Source organism: Sphaeramia orbicularis, chromosome 19 (genome assembly GCF_902148855.1).
Source record: "Sphaeramia orbicularis chromosome 19, fSphaOr1.1, whole genome shotgun sequence".
Taxonomy (NCBI): domain Eukaryota; kingdom Metazoa; phylum Chordata; class Actinopteri; order Kurtiformes; family Apogonidae; genus Sphaeramia; species Sphaeramia orbicularis.
In genome coordinates, this window is record NC_043975.1 from 27,655,263 (window position 1) to 27,680,773 (window position 25,511).

Consider the following 25,511-nt stretch of genomic DNA (forward strand, 5'->3'; position numbering starts at 1 on the left):
AAATGACTCCTTGCTGACTCTAGAGAGAAACTTTCTGCAAAGACTCATCCCCCAAACTCCCCCATCATCCACCAGAAATGCGACTACAGGTAGATGTTAGTGGCAGCTCGCTCAGTGCAGTGTCAGCATAATTTTTTTTTACACTCACAAAGGCAGAGAGAAAGAAGAGGGAGAAGATGGAGCAAGAAAAAGAAAATATCCAAGGTATTAGCTTTGAATGGCCATGATCCTTATTTCAAGTGTGCTTTCAAGGACTCCCTGAGCTTGTTATGTACGTGAAATGTAAAGGGCCCTTTTCACCCTGTTCGCCTACAACATTCTAATGTTTATTTTACAGGAAAAATTGAGTCTATGTGGACAATGGAATTGTTGTTTATTTCTGGTTCAAAGTTTGTTTTTTTTCTCTGTCCAGATAACATTGTAAAACAAATGCTTTAGTAACCTTTCTTAATGTGATGAATCCGGCTGACTGTTTCCTTTATGAGATGTGTTATATATCGTCAGTTTTTATTGTTTGACCAGAAAATTCTTGATGACATGTTTGAGCAAAAATGCATTATGTAGTAAGAAGCCGAGCTGATGTTTTTGTGTTTGTTTGTGGACGTAATGACCTTGAGAGTCAGGTCCGAATGAGAACTTCAACCTGTCTTATTATCTCTGACCTTTCAGCTGAGAGAAACAGATGCCAACCTTGGAAAGAGCTCTCGCATCCTTACCGGCATGCTGAGAAGGTAAGAGGCAGGTAGGGACCCTCTTTCTGGACCTCTGTGTGTTTATCACACTTTAAATGTGCTTTTGAGCATGTGCAAAGCCATCTTCATTTAATTCATCAGTGAACAATGTTTATGTAGTATTCATGTTCCATTTATAGCCAGTCTCAAAAACTGTCTGTATGTTTATTGTCATTATTATGAAAATTTGAGGACAGATAGATAAATGGCAAAAAATGAACATGTAAAAATGGTAAACAAATAATTAAAGGAATAAATTAATATAAAACATCTGTATTTCAAAGACAGTATAAAGTATTACCTGTAAATAATTCATATATCTATCATCTTTCATATATTATTTTTAAGTCACACTGTTTTTCCAGTTAACAGAAATTGTGCTTGATTGGAATTTATCAAATACACACTCTGTTAAGCATTGATCTGAATATACTTTTGCATTGCATTTTAACTAACTTGAGTAATCAGTTCTATGTTGAGCATTAATTAATTTGACATTTCTGTCCCATTAAGTGTAGTTATTGTAGTGTAGTAAACATAGAAGTGCTGTATGTGGCTAACCAGTATGGTATTTTGTAAAAACATGCTAGAAAATACAAGCATACATTATATGTCTCCATTTTCTTTTTTCTTTTGTCTTTATTTTTTCACAAACTGCACTTACACCACATATCCAACTTGCAGTCTTTGTCTTCTTCGCTTGCGGGTTCATGCACAAGGAAGCCCCCACAAACACAACCATTCAAACGCAAATATTTCAATAGTACCCGCATTATCTTATTCAACTGCCTTCTAACACACACAAACGCACAAGCGGCCGTATACACACACACTGTAATGTCTTGTCACATCTCCATTTCATAAAGTCCCTGCGTGCCTACCCCTGAACCGTGACGCCACGGTTTTGTTTCTCACTCCCTCTTTCTTGTCTTTTTTTTTTTCTCCTTGTCGCCCACTGTGGATTTTGATTAAGAGTAATATGTAAATGACACAGACTAAATGTAAAATCCTGGGGCCAGGAAGGAAGTGCCAATTGAAATAGATGCTTCAGTGCCTGTAGACAATTTGGAGGGCGGCTCACAGGGCGGCCAGCAGTTACTAGAGAGGGAAGGCCTGAGAAGGGGCTGTGACGCCGACTGTAACCAATATTTCTGCATATGTCTCCATTTTGTCAAGTCTGATTATGGCCTGGCATGTCATCCAAAGCTGTCCAGAAATCATTCATCATTCCCTCCTCCTTCCCTCCACCCCCTCTGGTGCCGGAGTAAATAACACACTTATTTCAATATTATCATATTAATGTTAAAGTTCAGCTGTCACCTAATGGGAAGACTTAATCAGACGTAGCATTTTAAGAGGCAAGCTGCCACTCCCTCCCACTCTGCAGCCCCCTCTCTTGACGTGCCTTACCTCCTCTGGTTAGCGCCATGCTCAAATCAGGATTTATGAGGGCTTTCCAAAGTGGGGCCCGGCAGCGAGCCTCTTTGACTACCGCCCGCCTTTCTGCTTGATGGGAGCGCTACGACACCCCCAGCCTCATTTTTTTTCTCCTTCTTCTTCTCGTCGCTTCACTGTTTGAATAAAACAAAGTGTGTTTTGTTGTAAGGTTGTGGGCTGGAAGTGTCAAATCTGAAGTCATTTACTATCAGACATAGACAACTGAGAGCCCAAAGTAAGTTTAGGATGGTTCAATGATATCTCACCCCAACCCCCTTTTAGGCAATTCTTCTTCATTTCACTATTCATTTCATTACATGCTTCCTCGGTTTTCTGCCTTTTGATTAATTGTGTATTTTGAGTAATAGTCTTTACACTATTGTGAAAATTTGTGAGTGGGGGCTTTGTCATTCTCCATTTGTCACAGCTGTAGAACCAATGCATTGCTTTACGTTATGTTTGCTTTATGTTAACATGAGCACATGAGGTAACACTTTGATGTGTAAATGTTGTAAGACATACATTTCTTTACCTATACATGTGTATATTTTGCTTAAATTCTCTCAAAGTGAATTTTTGGGTTTAAGCAAGCTTCAGAATTGACTAAATGTTAATCTGAGATAGTTTTTTTAAATCGATAAAACAGAACATATTATCAAACTGTAACAGGGAGAAGATACATACAGATACACAAGAACTGCAACAAATTTGAGGTGATTTTCCACTCAGCCCGTTTTCCTTTATGGTTCGAGTCTAACCAAGTTAACTTCAATTCTGTCTGAGGGTTTGAAGGATTCGTCATGAACTAGGGGGATAAATGGTGGCCTTTTTTCATTACCGGCTTGGTTGCTTTTAAACTCGCACCTCTTCAAGAAGTGACATTATGGTCTGGCGGATATCAACCCAGCTGAGAAACAATTAGACACTCATTAAGCTTGCTGTCATGGTTCAAGAAAGCCAATTAACATAAAGACTGTGTGAGTATCACCTATTGTAGGAAACATTCAGGAAAAGACACACCTAAAATAGCTGTTGCTTTGTTTTGAAAATTTATCTTTACAAATTTCTGACTGTGAAGCTCATCACTGCCAGTGAGGGTAATTAGTAAAGGGAAACTGTTCACGGGGGCTCTTAACAGAAAGGATCCTGTGTTAATAACTAGCCTCACAAACTAGCCTCCATCTTGTGTCGACACCATCCGTTTGCTGGGTGCATGTCAGTGGTCTAGAGTAGGGCATCGAGGGCATCCAGTGTTAGTTAATTTTTAATTCAATCGTCTGAAATCCTGCGGGTTTTAATTATACCATGACAGCTACAGTGATCCCAATGAGGCATAAAGGGTGTCCTGATATATTTATGAATGTTTGATTTGTTGTTGCTGTAAGTGCCTGATTGCATTCTTTATTCTGAGGAGCTAGTTTATACTTATTACTTTGTCTATGATGTTTTTGATATGTCTGAAATGATTACTTCCTAAATAGAGTTGTCATAGTGAGAGCCAGTAATCCTCATCCAAGAGGTCACAAACATTTTTAATAAGACCCATGTTGCTCCTGTGACACACTGACACGGTCGCTTTTCCTAAATACAAACTGGCCCTGTAACTGTAGCACAAGCTTCCCTCTTTGCTGCACTGAACATCTCTAGCATCTCACCCACCACAGTCAGAACAGTTGGGAATGGGATGCAGCTCCAGACCCAGTTAGGACCACTGGGGCTCCGAGCGGCTTCATGGAAGGAGGGGGCACAGTGAAGGGCAATGAAGCAGGGAGGACGAAGGGGGAGGATGTATATTTTGAAGCAGAGGGGTTGTCTGCTCTCGCTGGCAGCTGATCCCACATGCAGGTGGTCGACTCAGTCGCCAGGCAGATCAAAAAGTCAAGGCCCCGGGTGGACCTCCCTTTGAAATGGGAATGGGGCCTAGATATCAGACAGAAAACATAAGCAAGCTCCCAGCCACAGAACAGCTCCATATTCATGGCTGGGACTGGGAGTAGTGACGGGCAGGCGGGATGGACAGAGGCTCGGTCTTCAGAAGAGGACTCATACACACTCTGGACACTGATTAAGAGATCAGCCCATGAGCCGGAGTGAAGATGATGCATTACCCCACAACACTGCAACACTCTTACTAAGATGTGTCCTGACAAGCTATGTTAATATGTGGCCGAGTTAGTTTCTGTGATTTTACATAATAGTTACATGTAAGTAAGTTCAGTATAATTATAGCGGGGATATACAGTACTCTCTCTATCATGATCTCTATCTGGAATATTAACCACTGGGATATGTAGGTCACATAATTAATGCCATTCAATGTTACCAGTGAGCTATGGTGGAATTGGAGTCTTGGGGCCCTCTTGAAGTCTTTTTATGAAGTTGAACAAAAATATTAGATTTTTTTTTTTAATTGAAGCTAAAAGAGAAGATACTTTATAGCTCATCTGTTTTTTTTTTTCTCCTTAGGCAGGGTTTTATTTATTTGTGCTGCCCTATTTTTCGGTTAGAAAGACAGGGGAAAGAATCCATGATATTGGAGGGGGGATCAACAGAGTTAGTCCAGCGAAACATGCCACAACCTTTTTGTATCTATGTTACCTATACACCTGCTGTGTGACACATGTTTCCTGTAGTTCATATTCATATTCCTGCCGAGTCTATGCATTACCAGAATATTAGGGTATTCAGCATTTCCGTGCCATAGCGCGAGACATATTTGCCCTATTTTACATTCTATTTTATTTTGTATTACAGCTGAACTCATCACAGTAGCCATAGCTAAGCTTCATGTTTTCTGTCCCGAGAGTGGCAGATCACTCCCAGTGGATCCCACTCTCTCTGATCTCCTCTCCATGTTGCTGCCACGGTAATTCCATGTACTACGTTTAAACACATTCCCTTTGCTTTGCAATTTGTTCAGCCTGGCATCATTACTGCCCCACTCAACCCTCACCGCTGCCCTCCCCCCACCCCCCCCCACTACTGCATCCCTCTGGGTCAGTCCTATCCCTGGCCTTTTCTGACTTCTCCAGGGAAGCATTCTGTTCTTTTTATGTCCAGTCTGTTTTTATTCTGACAAAGAAGCAAAGTGCCAAAGCATGCATCATTTCTGCCCCTCTGCAACCTCTAACTAAACATGATACAGTACATAGAGTATCAAGATGAAGGCAGCTGCCAAGTGCACTCTGTGTGTCTGTGTGCACACGCTACATGGTAATGTTCAGCAGATAAAAGATACCATGTCAATCTATTGTTGGTAGGTTTATGGTATTAATAGTGGTGGTTCTTAATGTCATCGCCTTAAGTTTAGTAGACAGAGGTACGTTAGGCAAGATTATAGTTCATGTGTCAGTGGAGTCACAATGGTTGTGATGGCACGATGAGGGAGTACCCAGACCTTTTGCTTGCTTGCCTGTTTCATTATAATACACTGTATCTTATTGGATTATAGTGTGCTTATCTGTAATGTTGGACCTGGCAATGCATGAGCTCCTTCTAATTACTGTAGTGTTGTGCTTAACCATATCGTAGGGTAGCTAATTTTTCATAAGTTTTACAAATCTGCAAAGTAAAATGAACAAAAGTTTAAAAAGTACAATATATGATTCAGAAATGTAGTGAAATGAAAATACAGTATGTAAAGTTAAGTTTGTTCTTAAGTAGAGTACTGAAGTAATTGCCCTTGTTTATATTCCACCACTGGTGTAGGGTAGTATTTGACCGCAGATGCTTTTTTTTTTTTTAACATATAAAACTCTAACTGATTGTGCTAAATAACAGAGGACAGTATGTGTTTGTAAATTTTGATATTGCATAAGTGTGTATTTTCATCAAACTTTTTTTTGGTTTAAAATGTCAGTGTCTTTAAAATCTGCACTTTTTCCCTCTGTTGGGAGATGGGAGATAGTTTTTAATGTTCCTCTGTGAGTGTGTGTCTGTGGCTACAGGCTGCTGCTGGGACAATGACAGGGTGCGCCTCAGCCTCATTACTCGCTGCTCCTGAGCCAAACAAGCAGCACCGCCACCTCTCTCTCTCTCTTTCTCTCTCTCTCTCTCTCTCTCTCTCTTTCTCTCTCTCTCTCTTCTCCTCTCTCTCTCCCTTCTGCTTTATCTCTGTCTTTTTCTCTCTTCCACCACCTCGCCCATTAGAGAGTGCTGATGGGACGCTTTTTTTTTTTTTCCAGAAAGAAAAAGATACACACACAAGCCTGGGCTGTAGAGGAAGGGGTTGTTGACAAGGGCAAAGACGTGTTGTTGTTTTATATAAGGGATGCATTTGTCTGGTGAGGATTGACTCGCTTAACTGGCTGCCAAAGCCCCCTTTTCTCTCCCTACATATCTCCCTCACTCTGTTATCTGGCTCATAGTGAGGTTTTGTTTCTGATAGGTCAAGATGTTGTTGAATTGTAATAATTTTAGATATAGATTTTTTTAAAACTAGATTCATGTAAAAAATGTCACAGGTTGGGAAAGTTACATTGCTCTGAAGATTGATATATAGGGAATGCTTTCTTACAAAGTTTAAAGTTCAGGGCATTTAAAATTAAAGTACAAGAAGTAATAAGTGCATTCATTCTAAAGTGCCCCATAAGCACTATGAAGTACTATGATTTTGTCTTTTCCTGAATTGGGCATAAATGCTGAACTTGTGAATTCTGACAAAAGTCAGTGTACACCATCACTTCTCCAAATGCTCCGGGGTCAACCAGTCATGACATTGAGGTGATGCTGTGTTCAACCTCTCTCGTACTATCCTAGGTGATAGAGCTTCTTTTTTCGCCTCCTTTAACCCTGACAGACTGTCGTTCTGACGAGATGACTGGAGATCAGTGGCGCTCTCATCCCTTGAAGTGGCTCCAGGTGTCACTCCAAGGGTACCCGCCCTGTTTGATCTGCCGTCGAGCGCCTGTCGGGCCACGGCACCCTCTGATTTTCCCGTCAGAGGGGAAAGAGACTCTCCTGTCCAAAAGTTCCACTGCTACTTTTGAGTGACAGCAAGGAAGAGCGATTGGCGGCTAAGAGTAGCCATGGGAGTTTGGAAATGGGCTGTTTCGTGTTGCCGCTATAGTTCCTGTATAGCAGCCATAGGGACCCCCTCTCATACACACACACACACACACACACACACACACACACACCCAAAGGAGCATTGTATAGAGGTTATTCTCATTTGATATGCCAAGCTCCAGCAGTCCAAACAACAGAAAAAGAAGCAAATAAACATCAGATGAAACCATTTTCAGTGATCATGCTGAGGAGCTTGTCTTAAAGAACAAAAAAACTCCTCTCAAACATCTTCAGATGCTGTCCAAAGGAGGTCCCTGTCTTTACTGTGGAGCTGCATAAACAAAAAGGACAGATGAAACAAAATGGAGGAAAGAAGGTATATATCTTTCCAGCAAACACAGACTCCTGTATCCTTCCTCCCTTTCATTTTATTATATCCGTTAAGTTTTTTCCCCCACCTACTGTGAGCTTCTGTAGAAATTACAGGTGAGATCTCAGTCTGTGGCAGGGCTTGCCTTTCGTCTAGAGGGAGCAGGGGAAGGGTGGGGGGGACTGAGGTGGGAGAAAAGACTGAGAGAGGGAGAGGAAAAAGAGATTCATGCTTTGCAGTACTGCTATGTTGTTTGTGGAGCGCACTCTTCCCTTTGTGTGTCTGGCGATAACTTATTCAGCACAGGGCCATTCATCCAGGGGTTGAGCGCGGGCGTCCGTCAAGACGGAAAATAATGAGGCGACAGCAGCGAAGAGGATAGCTTTCTCCCTCTGCCTAGGTCGCCCCCCCCTTCTACTCCTACTGGTCCTCCTCCCTCTTCTCCATCTCCTCCTCCTTCTCCTAGTCTCCCATTATCAGCCGATTTAAATAGATAATAGGGGGCCTTCTTCAGGACATTTTGAAGCAATTAGAACCTATCATATTGTCTCTTCACTGACTGTTGTTCCCTCCCAGCAAGCCATTGTGCATACTTCTGGGCATACTATGCAACAGCTGCCTGGAAGAATGTGGAATGCCAACGCATTACACGATGCCAGTATTTGTGTCAAGCAAAAAAGGGCTATTTTGTTTCCTGTATCTTTGCAGTAGACTGTACTTGTGCATGTGAGGCAGTCTTCCATCCTTCACCATGCCAGGACATAGGATCCCTCTACCGTGATAAGTTGCTCTTGGGCTACAATGCTTGCCAGGATAAAGTGGCAACTATTCAAACTCTTTGCACCGCATATACCCTCTTCCACTTTCTGTCAGCTCTAATGTATCTACACACGTCTGTCTACAATACTTAATGATACAAATAATAGTTGTAGGACATGGGGGCTAAAAATTCAAACCAGATGTAGACTAATGTTATGAAGCAAGTGTGGAAGCACTTTGGGTCTATTTTAAAAAATAAATATTTACTGAGATAAAAGAGAAACAATTTTTCAGATAAAACTCATTTTTATATTTTTTTAGGTTATTTTTTTTGTACAAAAATCTGCACATATCACAGTAAAAAAGACAAAAATTACCCGCTACCGTTTTTCAGATATCTTTTTATTCTCTCACAGGTACATTTTGGGAATCGAACTAATTATGCAAGGCTAAGGGTTTCACAAAAAATGACCGCTGTTGCAAAATCACCTGCGATTTATGTGTTTAAATGGGCAGGTTCCGCATGTAATGCAAATGAACACGATGGGTTACACACGTAACCTGGAATGAGACTGCCGATTCATGAAAAACCCACATGCCTGGGTTAGAAAAAAAGCTAGGATCGTCAAATTTAACATAGTGTCTTTATTTATAGCATTATGTAAGACTATTTCAAGCAGTGTTTTCCAGATCAAATGCACTGACACCTAGGTAGCTTTTCCATTCCCAATTTTGGTCCTATTTTTGGCCCAAATGCTGTATTAAAAATTCATTAATTTTGGGATGGCTCATAGCAAGAGTATATATTTTTTTGCATTTATCTGAGGTCATCACTGGGGGGAGATATGTCTAAATTTGTCTTTCATTATTGGGTCTAAAAAGCTGGCAAAATGCTAGGTACCAAAATGAACCCAGTTTCATAGAAGCACCCATACACACACACCAAAGTGTTGGTCTTAACCCTGCATGTTTTGGAGCTACATTTATTCAGCTTGTTATAGCTGGTAACAGTATCTACTGTGTACATTTTTATTCCCAACAAATATTTTGCAGACAATATCAAACTAAACTGTCTAGGTCGTGTTTGCATCATGATAGATGGTTAAGTGTATTTTTTGGTTGTTATTGTTGTTGCCCCTTAGATCTCTCTCTTTGACAGGGTGCGAGAGCTTGAAATATTAACAAATACTGAATTTTGGCTTGTTTTCTTTTTTTTATTTTCTTTTTAATATTTTCTTCGAACCCATCAATCATTTACTGTGCCTCTGTATGTCTGTATCTCTTTCTATCAGACCCCAGGATGGTGCAATGAAACAAAGGCAGTCCATTGCTGCACTGTTGTTGATGGCATAAAAGATCCCCTTCATCACAATGGGCAACACAATAAAAAGAAGACCATTTTTTTTCAAGGAAGTGAAAAGGTTGCAAGGCGAAGCATTTGTAGGCATCAGGATTCAAGAGGAGTTCCCGTCAACGTACTTCAACAACAGATTTGTCCCTTTTCTAAGCAACAGCTTCTAACCTTGAGTGCTGTTTTTATACAAAACATAAAAATAGATTTGTGTGTGTGTTGTATTTTACTTTTGTTTGTTTTTTTCCTGCATCCCAAGGGCTAGAAAGAAAAAGGACAGACCCCATCACCCCACCCATCCCTTACTTTGGTTCGCTGTTGCTTGCTGTGAAGTGCAAAACACAAGTTTTGACAAGTACACTAGAAAACAGGGCTTTGAAAAATCGTATTTGAGCCAGAGCCAGTCTCTCACAATACATTCTGCTGTATCAAAAAATCTTTCTTTTAATTATTGAATACCTATAAGAAAAATATGACGCCACACAAAGTAAACATTTCTTTTTTTTTTCATTTTAAGGTGTTAGTCAATAATTACTCAATAGCACTAAAGATAAAAATGTTTTTCAGATCTTGAAGTATTTTATTGTTTCACAAACTCATATCATCTTTTATATTCAGGCTAAAAGCTTCATTTATATTTATACTGTTGCAGTTTACAATCCAATCTTAATGTTAGACATTTAAGTTTCTAAACAAAAATCACCAACTCCTTAACTCCTTCATCCAACTTTGTAGCACTGTATTTAAAGAGATCTGCCCACAGACTGCAGAAAGTGTGTGTGTGTTTGTTTATATTTTTAAGTGTCACTGTGAATTAATGAGCACCCTGAAGTTTTTAATAGTATTTTCTCAATGTTTGCTGCTGTCTGTTTTAATTATCCAAGTTGGTAGTTTTCAGCTGCAGGAAAAGTGTTGTGAAAATACCTGAGATTATTGAGAAAGACAGGTTTGCTGCTCAATAACTGAGCTGTAAATATACTTATCGCATAATTGTAATCAATTTAGTACATGTGATTAGCTCTGGATTATGAGGAAAATCACATTAGAAAGGTTACTGTGTCATTCATTCTTGCAACAGATTTGTTGACTTAATTTTGTTAGATAAAACAAGTTAAACATGCCTCAACATAAACACAAGGTCAAGAAAATCAGTACAACTGCAATTAGACTCAATATTATTATGCTCTGACTCACTTAATGTATTTTTGAATGATGGTAGTAAACTTATTAAAACACTGTTTCCTTGTGTCTACTGACAAATAGACTGATAGAGACTATTTTAACACAACTTGTGTTGTTCGTTACTTTTTAGTCTCTCCCTACATGCCTTGATCCCAGTTGTGCATTCCAGTCAAAAAATGGTTGGACATCGGATCCCGACGGTCCTCCCTTTGACTGATTAGTATTTAGTGATGTTGAAAAGGCCTTTTTCATGATGGATGCCTCAAACCATCATCTTTTGTAGCCAAAGTGGTAAGGACAAAGCAGAGTTATGCCACAAAAGCCTGTAGATCCTTCATCAGTGGAGAAAACCCTACTAAGGTCCAATGCCCATAGAGTTCATTTTTAGTCCGGGAGCCATAGGAAGTTTTGTAGATGTTGTATAATTAGACGGTATGCAGTTAATCCAAAGAGACTTTTTGGCAGGCGTTGTCTTTCCACTCTCAAGTTTTTTACCCATATGGAATCATCTTGAACTTATCTTTTATGCATTTCATTTGGTTGTTCTTACAATTTTAACAAGTATTGACGGTTACAGTGAGAATTATTTTCAAGAGTAAATAGACATGTAAAGTTTTAGATATTGATCATCTAGCATAAATCTGAAAGTGTGGTTTTCCTATGAAATATACTGGCTGAGAAATTTGCTAAAGTCAAGTGCAGTACACGTTCAAGCCCTTGGCCTGGCTTGGTTTTTGGGGAGTGAACCAGCCATGCACGGCCGGTAATGACAGGTTCCATGTTGCCTTGTGGGCTTGTGGCCCACTGCACTGTTTGTTTGGAGAGTGGTGCTCGGCCGTGAAGTGCTGGCCCAGCTGGCAGCAGCTCTGTTGCCCCTTTGGCCCGATGGCTGGGGCTTGTTTGGCCCATACCAGCCAGGCACACTGGCATCCAGTGGTCTGTGGAGGACGAGGTGTTGGAGGGGGGTCTAACAGAGGAACGAAACTGTTGGCTGAGCACCCTGGTGCTAGGCCAGGCCAGCTGCCAGCTGGAAGGAAGATTTCCCCGCTCATACCACGATCTTCACGTCTCTGTGGCGACAGGAATCTTAGTTTGCACCTCAAGGGTCAACATCATCCCATCGTGATCTGTCTCAGCTTAAACAAACTTACACAGAAGAAGCAGTGAAACATTTTTTCTTTCCTATTTTCTAAGATTCAGCAGCCAACACCTTTTTATGGTCAGTAGCACAAGCACGGTTTTAACAGAACTGACCACTTTTTTAAAATGTTTGTTGTTTTCTGTCTAGAATTTGCAAGTATCCCTGTAGTAATAAAATATTTATTATTATTTACAAACATCCAGTTTTTCTTCACAGTCAAAAATTTCAGTTGTTCATCTTGTATTCTCCAAAGCTTTTGCAAGGCTGTGAAAATGAAAACTGCTGACCTACCAAGTCATTACTTCAAAAGAGTGTTATTTTCAGGTTGAATTATATTCTATGCCACTGGCAAAAATAAATACAGATTCATGAGCCTACCACATTAATGTTACTAATGTAACCAGAAAACTGTGAATATCACCTGGACTTGTGCTCATTATTTCTTTAATTATATGGTGCTGTGGTCATCAGGGAACTGTGAACTTTTCACCTCTGACTTGTTGCACTCTATTTGCTTTAGGTATAAAAGATGAAAAATGATGTACAATATAGAACTTATTGCAAAGAACATTGCAAATACCATATACAGCTTTTTTCTTTGCACCAGAAATAACATCTATACAAATTCTATATTTTTCTAAACCATCACTTAGAGACCTGAAAACTCTTGCCTCTCAAAATATAGGGCACCTTTTGTTTATTTTTGGAGTCTTTTCTTGGTCACATGGTTACATCCTGTCAGCCATTGTGTAAACTTTAACCCCCACCCCATATTCAGATGGCGCCAGGGCTAACATTGCTTTAGTGTTGCAGGGAAGTTGTGAGGACATTGATGTCTTGGCCTAGCATCCTAGTGTCATTTTCCCAGCCTGTTTGTGGAGCCCGCCAATCCCCTCATTCTCCTCAGCTGACCTGACTGCATCATGGAGTATCACACCCATGCGAGGAGCCTGATATTCAACAAATGTTTTGCTTCCATCAGTGCTGCGCTGCATTGTGTCGTTGATTCGTCTTTTGACCTGGCTGACACTGGGGTTCTGTCGGTTCGATGTTTGTGCCTAACTCGTAAGGCCAAGACTCTATTTTATTTAACAAGACATGGACACACACCCGTCCCATCTAAAAGTTCCCCTGTGGTATAGCATTTCAGGACAGACTTGACATAAACCATTTCTAAACACTGGTTTCATTTCACCAATCTTTAATTACATCGTTTGGTAGAGACTGAGGTACAGTCGAAGCAAAGCACCATGTTAGCAAAGCGTATAATAGTGAGGGATACCACAGCCAGAGGACAGCGGGTCGAGAAGAAGGAAAAATACACATAAACAAATACTAAAAGAAGGCTTAGGATGATAAGGGTTTATAGACTTTGATAAGCGGCTTAAGGCTGTTGAAGTTTCGTGGTTAACATTTGATTTATGTGTGATTATACTGAATGTCTGGTTTGTGAAGGTGGAATTGTGAAGCTGTCTGGTGGAATTTTTTTAGTCATTTCCTAAGCATTTTAAACATCTTCAGCAGCAGTATTATTCTCAATGACAGGAAATTTAGAGACCCTATTTGCATTTGGTTTTTGAAATGCATCTTGGACAATCAGATTATACTATTTGGTGGACTATACCAAATACAAGTAAAACAACCACCATGATGTAGGACTCTAAGATATTGTAATAATTTTTGTCTGAGATTATACAACAGTGCGTAGTTTATAGTCAGACAACAATAAAAAGTCATCATACACAGTCAGAAAAAACAAAAAACATAATTGTAGTTGTGACTCACATTTTATAAGAGTGATACAATTGCAATTCAGATCATGGATTGTGATTTTGCTGCAAAACATCGTCATATGATCTGTTGGCCCGATCACCCAGCCCTCCTGTGATGCATTGTGATCTAATCTCCCATACCTATCGTGGAGCTGGTCTTTGGTGCACATTTCTATTGTAGTGCGAACGCTAATGCATCCTGATGTGTCAGTGACAATAACATAACAAGAACATATCTCTTCAATGCAGGACACAGTGCTTGTTTTAATGACATCGCACCAACCCTTGAAAAAACAGAGGAGAACCAACGTAGAATTGGAATCGTCCATACATGTACAGGGTGGGGAAGCAAAATTTACAATGAACATTTAGTTGTTTTTTCTCAGCAGACACTACGTCAATTGTTTTGAAACCAAACATATATTGATGTCATAATCATACCTAACACTATTATCCATACCTTTTCAGAAACTTTTGCCCTTATGAGTAATCAGGAAAGCAAACGTCAAAGAGTGTGTGATTTGCTGAATGCACTCGTCACACCAAAGGAGATTTCAAAAATAGTTGGAGTGTCCATAAAGACTGTTTATAATGTAAAGAAGAGAATGACTATGAGCAAAACTATTACGAGAAAGTCTGGAAGATACTATTAAAGAAGAATGGGAGAAGTTGTCACCCCAATATTTGAGGAACACTTGCGCAAGTTTCAGGAAGCGTATGAAGGTAGTTATTGAGAAAGAAGGAGGACACATAGAATTAAAACATTTTCTATTATGTACATTTTCTTGTGGCAAATAAATTCTGATGACTTTCAATAAACTAATTGGTCATACACTGTCTTTCAATCCCTGCCTCAAAATATTGTAAATTTTGCTTCCCCACCCTGTATATGAGCAACCATCTTTGATATTAGCTCTTGAAATATTTCTGTTTTCATAGTTACTCTGTAGAAAACAATGGCAGTCATTTAGTGGCAAACTGGTGTAAAAATTGTGTGTAGACATTCTGGCAGAAGTGAGATAGGTACTAATGAAATCCAAATAAATGTGGTCAGCTAGAGCTTGGAGATGCATGCCAGACACAGGTGTAAACAGCAGAGTGTCTCAGCTATTCGCTTATACCATAAATATGAACATTAAACTTGGAAACATAGTTCATGTGGCTTGACCTTGGAATGAACCTCATTATGTCATGACACCAGTCTACAACTCTTATGGAGGTGCTGTTCCATACAAGGCTCATGTTCACGCTGTTACTGAAATTGAAGGAGATTAATATATTACTTTGTGTCTGCTTTTCATTTCTTCTTTTCTGTTATCTTATTACACAGCAGATTTCAACTTGGCCTCAATAAGCCAGTCACGGTTAGTCAATTAGTTGTAGGTATACGAACAACTGGGTTGCATTCCACTTGCACAGTATTTCAGTGTATTATGGTGCCATGAAGAGTCGCATTGTAAGGCCAAGCAATGGACAAGCCTTCCTCCAGCTCCAGTGACAAAGGCGGCTGTGAGGTCGTGCCCGAAGCCGGGACTATCAGAGCTATCAATCCAGCAGAGAAAGCGCATAACAAGCCCTGTCAAATAATGGTGTCAACAGTGGGATTGTTTAGCTTCATTTGTGCAAGGAATGTCCCTGGTTTAATGGTGACGTGTCGCTGTCTATTGAGTCAATGGGTCGAATTTTACCCCGTTGTTGTTTCAGTTTCTCTCTCTGTGAGTGTGTTTTGCTGGAGACTGGTGTATTGTGTGCTATACAGTGTTGTAAAATGTTTCCCTATTCTCAAACTTTAAGGTGTCAGAAAGGTCAACTGTCAGGGTTAGTTGGCCTAAAGACATAAATGTGGGAGGAGACATGCTAACTCATGTTTCACTGAAGTCATTCTTGCCTTCCGCTGAGACCCGTGTGGAATAAGCCTCATCAGAAATTCCCAGAGATTTTGTCCTCAAGTTTGGTTTTATTAAATGTGGTTTTCTCAACTTAGAAGGTCATTGATATACTTGAAATTAGCATTATATTGAGTCTGGCAGCAAGAATGAGGTAATAGGCAGCTGAAGGTTTATTGTCCCTGAGGTTAACTGTCAGTGGATGTCTCATCCTCTCTTTAGACCTTATTTGCTTCCTTCCTGAATATGTTTTATGTAGCGTTTGATATTTTAAAATTGTGAGATATCTGTTCTAATAGAAAAGAGGAAAGATATCAGTGCTTGGTGTTGTGAAGGTGTCTTCCTGGAAGCAAGATGCCCTCCAAATAATCAGAATGTCCGTTATTATTGAGCCCTTTCTGCAATGTTTTACCATCTGAGTTTCAGCACTTCCTTTACCTGACTGGCTGGGTAAAATGATTTATTTTCTCCCTTCTTCTTGTTCTTCTCGAGTCAGAATATTGCTTCCCCCCACAGCCACGCCACATCCCTGCCCCTCTCTTCTAACGGTAAATGTTAAGATCCAGGAGTGGATCAATGGCTGTTATCCTTTGATGTGCCAGGACGCATTACGAGCGCTGAGTTCTAATTGGAGCAGAGAGCTGAGGATCAATGTTGGCTGTAATTGCCTGACACAGAGATGGGTGTGAGACTTTATTATCATTAATATTTAGACATGATGTGGGAGGACCCAGTTGAGGCTAAATGTACAACGGTGGTGTGAGCCTTTGATCTCAGGAGATAAGCAGATCGATTGGGGGGTAGTGGGGGGTGGCTAAAGGAAAAGAGGTCGTAGAAGTGTGGCAAGCTAGACGAACGAATTAGCGAGGCCTGCACCTTGGATCTTATCGGATTTCTCAGGGAAGTTTCCCTTCGGCCCATGAAAGGTCACGCAAGGCCCTAGTCTTCCCTATAGCTAAAATATCAGCCTGGCATCTGGTCAGCGTCGAGGGAGGAAAGAGGGCAAGGCTTAATTTTAAGTTTGGTCACTAATAGAAGACAGAGATCACTTACAGAACTGACACCATTATGCATTCATTAATTCAGTAGTTATGGAAAGAGCAAAAAAGTTGCAAAATAATGTTAAGTTCCATTGTGTAGGTGTTGTTTTTTGTAACTCGACATGGTTTACTTATTGTTATGAATATAACTAGTTTAGGGATGGATTAAGATTGAGTTGTGAGAATAAGGAGGGATGAAGAGATATTTAGTATTTGTCTTTTTGACAGGTTTCATTGTTTGGGAAATGTAACAGAATATGATGGAGGAGGAGGCCCTACGGGGCCTCATGGCTGCCTCCTTGGTGTCAGCAAACACAAGATGCTGTTACCTAATCTTATGGGTGAAGGAGGGGTTATGTTGTCTGATGGATCACTCCCTGTCTACTGGCATGACCAGAGGGGGTAGGGACAATCCCCTATGTCCACTGAGGCAAAGGGCACACTGAAACTATGAGGCTATGATCTATACGCTCAGTTCTGTCTCCTGTTTTGTCACCTGGTTCCCCAAGGACTGATACCTTAATCATTGTACTTAGCGGGACAAAGATGGGTAACAGGTTGGACAATAACAGGTGTGTAAGTTTTCATATCAGTGACCTGCTGCCTGATAGTGAGAAACCCTGTAGAATCCAGGTCAGCAAAGATGATGATCCTCAAAAGAGATTAAGTGAGTTGCAGGGGCGATGTGTTGTAAAGCGACACAGACTTGACTTTGACACACAAAACACAATACATTTTAATGTTACTGTTTGAAAGAGTTTTAGAAACACTAGAGACATAAACCTGAGGTGAATTTGAAATGATTTACATTTTAAACAAAACTATTTTAGGTTTGATCAAATAAAAGTATAATTTTTGCTCCTATACATTTTCTCTCTTCATGTCTTTCATAACAGTTGTTGAGTTGTGATCCATTTTGATATGAATCTGCTTTGTCTCTGCATTCATTGCTTTCCAGTCTTGCCTACATCCATAACAGTGCATTGTGCAGTGGCTAGTACCATTGTGAAAAACCTTCAAGTCATGTAACAAATGACCCATATGTAACATTTTGATCAGTATGCCAGCCTTCATAGTATTACCACATATGTCTACTGGTTGTGTTTTGTTCAGTAAATATGTACAAGGCATGTGCATGTACTATCATGATAATCCAGGAATATGAAGTTTTCTTATTAGAATTTCAAACTGTAGACTTCACAAGTAAATAAAAACTGGGATATCAAAACAGAGCTTTCTTAGTAGAAAGTAGATGACATTTGCCATGTAGAACCTTGTTTTTATCAATACTGAAAAGCAATGAGTGAATAAGCACAGTGTTTTCAGTGTGCCCACATTTTCAAAGTTCTTTCTGCTTGGTCTCTTGTAAGAGGCTTGTCTTTCAACAGTTAATGTTAAAAGTTAGCTCACGATGCTCTTTTGTGTGCCTGAATGTGTGTGCATGTATCTTACTGAAGTGCAAGCTCAGATTAGTGTATTTGCCTTTATTTTTGCCTGTGTATTTGTGTGTATGTGCCTTTGCATGCCTGAGTGCATGTGGATGAGGGAGTGAGATAAGAAGGAGATGAAGAGTTTTTCAGAGGAGCTTTCTCACTCAGAGGCGTCCCCATCTGTTCGCCTGGGCCTAATTGTTCCTTGGTGCGAAGACACGGGGAAAAAAGGCAGGAACGCAACTGTACTTGTCCCCTGTCCCAGAGTTATTTCTGTAACATTAAAAGAGCGCCACCAGCACGCTCCAGATTATTGCCATGTAAATAATGGCACTTGGCTCGATTCCCTCCTAATGAATGTCATTTACTTTTCCAAACGAGGATTAATTATCGACCAAGGACCCCTCTCTCCTCCCACAGGGAGCACGATGCAATTAGCTGCCAAAAGATGGCTGCTAATATTTGTGTTTTTTAAATACATCTATATGTATGTATGTGTGCATATGTTGCTGTGACATGGTGAATAACCTCCCAATTAACTGTCTACTTAATTCTGTGGTGAAACCGAGAGAAACGAGTGAACAGAGAAGTAAAAGAGACCTGTGTCATCATATTGTCCTTGCCTCAATTGAGTATAAGGTTTTTTTTTGTTGGATGTTAGTATTGGACATAGTTGTTGTGAAACTAGGGGAAAAGAGAGTTGTGCCGCTATGGAGCCAGCCTCCCGGTTGCAAAATAAGGCCGAGAAAACAAACACAGGCCTCAAATTAGATTTCCCAAAACATAGCATTCCCTCTCATTTTACACACCACTGTGGCCTGGAGACGAGAATAGAATAACCCGTGAAATCCGCTTCACATTCAGAATGGTACACACACTGGAACACTTGACAAACGAATGCCCTCTGGATCTGTCTGATGACCCTGTTTTTTCTGACGAGGAGATCCACAAGTCTTACCTATCAAATGCATATTGTGTAACTGTCCTGCTAATGTTAGTTTGCTGCCACTGACAGGATTATTCACCTTTGAAAAACCGAGATCATGCTCTCTTTTTCTTTTCCCCTCTCCTTTTTCCTCTCATGTGGAACTACCTCCCCCTGCATGGACTGCACTTAACCCAAATGAAGGGGAAGATGGGGATAAGGGTTATTTCTGTCGACACTGGCACCGTTTGAGATGTGGACCCCCTTCTGAGAACCCCAGACTTTGATAATGCCGTAGAATTGAAAGGGTTAAATTAAAAGAGACCTTGAGTTCTAAAGGAGAAATATCAAGAGATACATGCTGGCAGGTTTAGACCAATAAGTAATTTTTCCTTTTTTTTTCCTTCTTTGTTTTTTTTCTTTTTATTGTTACAGTAACCACAACCATTTTAAGGTTTTGCTGCAGTTTTTCTTCTGTTGTTTAGATTGTGAAATGACAATCTGTACGTACTAAGGAAATGATGAATGACGTGACAACAGCGTTTAAAATCAGAATCAGCTTGATCTTAAGGAGACTTTAAAGCACAGAAACACTATCCATAAATTCAAAAAAATCATGAAGTGGAAGTAATAATCAATTCTGTGCGTACATTTGCACCTGCTTTGTTTACATCAGGCACCCAGGGTTAGAGCCTCCATGCCAGAGGGTTCTTGTGTGTCAGACGTGCCCAGGGAGACAGGGGGTTTTGATAATGGATAACTGTGAGAAAGACTATGTGGGAGGGAGTCTAAAAGAGGTGGCAGTTGGACACATACTATACCATGGGCTATAGTCATGCCCCTCCACCCACCCCACCCTACCAGTTTTCCACTCCCTCCATGTTTTATGGCTAGATTCTGTTACTGCTCTCTGGCTCACCTCTCAGTGTGAAATGAGCAAGTCTCGACTATCCTCCTCACCCCACCCGCTGAGCTCGCAGACACACAAGAGCACTGCCAAGAATGCCATTTCTGTTTGGGTCTAAACATGTGCAGGTTTATGATCAGATGAGTGTGTCATTTGCAATGTGCTTGCGCAGTACAGTAAGTGACTGTACTTGAGGAAATGTTTGTCTGTGAGGTGGACTTCTGGTTTGTGCGCATGTACATATTCTATACAGCAGTAAACAATAGAAGACACTGGTATTTGCTTTGTGGAGCTTCACAGTTTTAAGTAATATTAAATATTCTAGCATTCCCGTATTACCCTGCAGTCCTTTTTCTATCTTCTTTCCTCTAGACTCTCTGGCCCTTTCTTTGCTTTCTTTCTCTCTTTCTCTCAGGGGGAGGGTGAGGGGCACGCTCCAGGCTGCAGCAGGTTAAGCAGGTTCTGAGGAGCACAAGAATAATTTGGGATCTGCTCTGTTTCATCATCTCCTGCTGTCAGAAGTTTGTTTCTGAAGCAGCATTCTAAACATTTGCTTCCTCCGATGATGTGTCACAAGTGGCACTTTGTTGAGCAGATGTATTTGTCTCTGGCAGGTTTTGTATACTGGAAATGAACAGGGATTGTACAGTGAGCGGGTTGTGATCTCTGTTTAGTATGAACCAGGGCCCTGTCAGAACTTGTATTCTTGTTGTGTTTGTGTTCATTTTACTGTTTGATTCCTCTTTCCGTTTGGGAGACTGTTCCCCCAGTTCCACCCAAAGTTTACCCCCCCCCCCAACCCGACATAAACTATGTTTTCTGCAGTTATGGCATAAAAATGAACAGGAATCTTATGCAGTCTAAACTTTAAATTAAAAAAAAACAAAAAAAAACTTATACCTATATTTATTGTGCACTGCCATTGTGCCCAAATACAGGCATATAGTATAAGACAGTGGTGGTAGTAGGTATTAGTCATTTAAAGTTATTTTAAGGTAGTTTGTATGTTACAAAAAGATGAAAAAGATGAGAGGTTTGCTTTTTCAAATAAAAATAGACCTTAAGTAAATGATTCACTCAGTTTTGATATGTTGTAAAAAATCCATACACAACTGATCTCTTTGCTCAGATTCCTTAAATGGGCTTCCATTGCACTTACTATACCTGGCAGGTTCAAACAAAAATGCCGTCAGAACCTGTGGGAATGAACTTTAAGAAGGTGAAATGTTTTTGAATGCGCCCATGTGTATGAGGTGTAAGTGAATAAATAGATGAATAACCATGGCCCTTGTACAATGAGTCCCTCTGGCCAAGGGCCAAGCAGGTAATTCCTCCGGCATAGTTTTGGAAGGGCCACGGCAAGCCAAGCCTGCCTCAGCAGTCAGACTGTCTGCACATTTCTGCCACTGATGGCATACCAGGGGCGCCATTTTCCTCTCTGAGACAGACAAGCCGGAGGATCTGATTGGCCTTCCGCCAAAGCGCGCTCACAAAGGCTCCTTTGACAGCAGGTCACTCGGTTAACCAAGCAGTAGGCAGGGGGAGAGAGGGATAAGCCAGAAAAAAAAAAAAAATCTTCTTCACCTCTTCACCTCTAAGCTCCATTATTAAAGGGATCCGTACATTAAAAAATGATGCTTCCCCCCAAAATGTAGATATGTAATGTACAGTTGTTATGGGTATATAGAGACAGATGAAAAACTCAATAGGAGTGGTCTCTTTCATAATATAAATGCATTCATCCATGGGGCATGAAGGGGTCACCGAAAGGTTTGCTGAGTATGAGAATGATGTGAATCATATGCCGCAGCCTTCAGTCACCAGACTTCATCCAGCTTGAACACAGGGCTGATCTGTAACACAGTGTTCTCCACCACCATCATCAATGCATCAAATGAAGGAAGACCATTTTGAAGAATGATGGTCCATCCCGCCTGTAGACTTCAGAGACTTGTAGAATGAATGTCAAGCCACGCTGAGGCTGCTTTAGCTTCATGTAACAGCCCAGTACTGTACTGAGACACTTATGTTGTTTTTGTCCAAAATGTGTTGTATAGACTTTTTGTGTTGCATAAAGCTAAAAACTGATCAGCTCAGTATGTATTTATAAGCAGTAGACTCTTAAGCCCAGTTGCCCCTGGTACCTGAGGCAGCCATAGTTCCATCAGTGTTGCCACGGTAATGCTACACAACGCTTGAAGCAATATACACATTTTTTCCATTCATGTGACTAGAAGAACATCAGCTAAACAAAAAAAAAAAAAAAAAAAACAATTGTCAGACTACAGACCACAATCCAAACAACAAGCACTTAAATGGGCAAATATCTGAAACAAGCTAACAGTCTGAGAGCAACATATGTCATGAAAAATTGAATAAAACACCCAACCAATGAGACAAAGTTTGCAGTGCTAAGCTAACACCAATCAGATCCAAAAATACAAGTGTTATTTCTTTACTACTAAAACTCACTGAACAAGGCAAAGAAGAGCTAACATAAAAATCACATTATGAAGGGATGATCATGAATTTTGTCTATCTTTTGCTATCTTTGCTCTTTTCTGATCATAACTCGGTTTAAATGAATGAAGCTTGTGCTATCGGCTAATCCATTGTTTTGTGTTACATTGAAATGATTCCCACTGAAAACAAATAACCAAGGGCTTAAAAATTAAAAGATGTCAAAGTATTTATGACAGAGGTGAAATGCATTTGTATGTCTATGGCAGTATTCTCGTAAACACAATGTTTTCTATCATTGAGATATTTTAGAAATACCGCTGTTACATTTTAGCAGTCTTAACATTTCGTATTGACTCTATGTTATAACTCAGACATATATGCGCTCAGCCATTAGTTCATCTGTTTTGTGATGTTGATGGAGCCTTACATCTTATATTTTCATCATAAAGCTATGTAGGAGCTGACAAGGTAGCATTAAATAGCTGCTGATGTTCTCCTATGTGCTCCGGCGCTCATTATCTCTCCAGTCCAGGCCTTGCTTCTCTGCTTTCTCCTGCCGCCCATCTCCTCCCCTGTGTACCAGCCGCTTTGCATACGACTGATGTTTAAATGCTGCATTGTTAACTGACGTGGGGTAGCCCTTTGCTGACCCGGGAGGTATTTGCTCGTTTGATCATGGGGCAGCAGTTTTAATGTATCGAAGCAGCACCGCTCCGTAAAGCCCCTAGTATAAGTGGAGATGGAGGGCGAAGGCAGGACGAGGGATCCATTGGTTGCAGGCCTGACAGTACAGAAGGAAGGTGATTATTAGAATATCTGTTGGTCAGCAAGGCCAGAGGGGACGCTGCTGACCCTGCACTTCCACTTATGCTGTGATGGTGGATGTTGGTATTTCAGGGAGGTGTTGTGAGGGTTGTGGCCAAGACAGAGAACAGGGCCCCATTGACAAGCTGCTTAAATATTTCCATCATTATGTGTTTTTTTTTTTTTTTTTTCTTTCTTTCTTTATAAGGGTTTGAATATTTACATGGAAGTATGAGCATTTGTTTCTGGTCTTGTTCTGTTCTTTCTCCTTTTCATGGTTTATTTTTGTGCCATCTGATTTACATTCTCTAAAAAAAGACCTCTCACTTCAGCCATTACCCTCAAGGGCTTTTGTTTCTCCAGAGAAAAGTCTTCATTTTCATCTCATAAAGTTAATATTTTGCACATCATTTTCACTAAAGTCTGTCAGTTCAGTTCAGTGTTGCTTATAGTTTTGGCCCTGAGTTTGTTGTAACAGTAAAAAACTGTGAGAATAAAACTAAAAGCTCCAGTGCCAGTAAAAAGCCACCTTGCCTTCACATCTGTCACTAGGCGCAAGAATCCCACATCGCCAACAGACAACACAACAGAAAGAAGTATTGAGAAAGAGAAAAAACAATGACACAAACAGTGTACAAGTTTGTGTTTACACCCTGGGACCTGTGTATCAAGACCCTGCTCCTGCTGAATCTAACCTGACTTTGGCCGCTCAAAAGAAAATATCGAACACCTATACACCCTTCTAGCCTTTTCCTTACCCTTCTTTGCCCTTTGTTTCGTTCCATTTTTTTTCTTTTCTCTTTGGTTCTTTGGAAGTCTCCTAGTGTGGCGGTGACCATAGACACCAGGGGAAAAAGCAGATAGAAAACCCTCTCCGCTCGACTTGATCGTTAATATTTGATGGACAGTTCCCCCATGAATTTCCCATACCATTCCACAGTGGGCTTGTGATGTGCAGAATGTACAGCCACAGATAGAGATTATTCAAGGGAATTGATGCCCATCTCCGTTTCAGCATCAGGACCGCTGTGACCAGGTGGATTGACTTGACCACAAACAAAAAAAAAAAAAAAAATCTGTTCATATCCTCTAACAATGTTTTTGTTAAACTTGCACATGTCACAAAACTCCAGGGAGGATCCTGTCCTTTACAGAGTTTTGAGTTTTCATCAGTTTATTATTTTCATTTTGCCTCTTCTTTAGGTGGTGTATAAGGCATTCGGTTGTAGACTAAACTGTACTTTAAGTTTTAGTGTTTTGCAGGTATTGTGAGGAAAGTCTTGATTTATAGAAGCTGAAAAGGTGGAATGACAGAACGTGTGACGCAAATATATTGTTTATTAAAGGTCTTGTAATGTAAAAAGCAAATTTACATTATATGTTATGAAACATAAACAAAGTTGATCATTCTATTTCATTTTAATTCATATGTGTCATATTGTTATAGAAATATTTTAATATTTATTTTAAATTGAGTTAATTTAATCCATTTTACTAATTTTAAATGTGTGGTTTGCAGGTAAGACATCTATTTGCAGAAGTGCACTGTAATAATCATTTTTTATTAGTGTGTATGAATCTGGAAATAAAAATTGTGTTTTCCTAGCTTACAGTAACTGATGTAGATCTACAGAAGGAGTGGGTTCTGTCATGTGACAATAGCCCAAACCAGGCAAAACAAATACTGCCAGTGACCTTTTGTGATTTTAGGGACCGCTGTCAGTTATTCTTCCTGCTTTCAGTGGGAGGGTAAGATTAGTCAGCGTGTTGTAACCTGCAATCTCACCACAAGAGGCCTCTTAATACGCATTTTTGACAGCACTTGTGGTTAGGGCTGGACGATGAAACGATAACGATATATATTGCGAAATAACTTTTCCTCGATAGAAATATGAGACATGCTCGATACAATTTCGATAGAATTCCTTCATCCATGTTTTAACAGACATAAGAACAGCCAATTACAATTAAGTAGCGCCACACCGAACCAATCACACTAGAGCCACATCAAGTTAGGTTGACGAACACAGCACAGGTGTAAGAGCAGCAGCAGCACACACACTAATGTTTGGGCTGCAGCGGGAGGTAATGAGTGTTCCCTCAGGAGAAAGTATGACCGAGAACTCGGGCGACCGGGTTACTGAAAAGTAGGGTGTGAACTGTTTCAGTTCGAGGCCTTCAGTACAATACAGAGGTGTACCGAACGAATACATGCAGCATATGTGAAGAACGCAAACACTCACCTTTCCTTAAGTTTTTCTTTTGGTTTTACACCAGTTATAGCAGTTGAGGAACGTACCCCCCCA

General features: G+C 40.3%; 1 protein-coding gene across 4 annotated transcripts in view; it reads left to right on the forward strand.

Moving 5' to 3' along the window:
- Positions 1 to 25,511, forward strand: part of vti1a (vesicle transport through interaction with t-SNAREs 1A) — a 124,053-nt gene that overhangs the window by 79,376 nt on the left and 19,166 nt on the right. For 2 of the 4 annotated variants that reach the window (XM_030163424.1, XM_030163425.1), the window contains one exon: positions 670 to 742. In XM_030163424.1, the coding sequence (XP_030019284.1) occupies positions 670 to 735 (66 nt within the window). In that variant the 3' untranslated portion in view covers positions 736 to 742. The remainder of the gene's footprint in view (positions 1 to 669; positions 743 to 25,511) is intronic. The other 2 variants (XM_030163422.1, XM_030163421.1) reach the window with 1 other exon arrangement.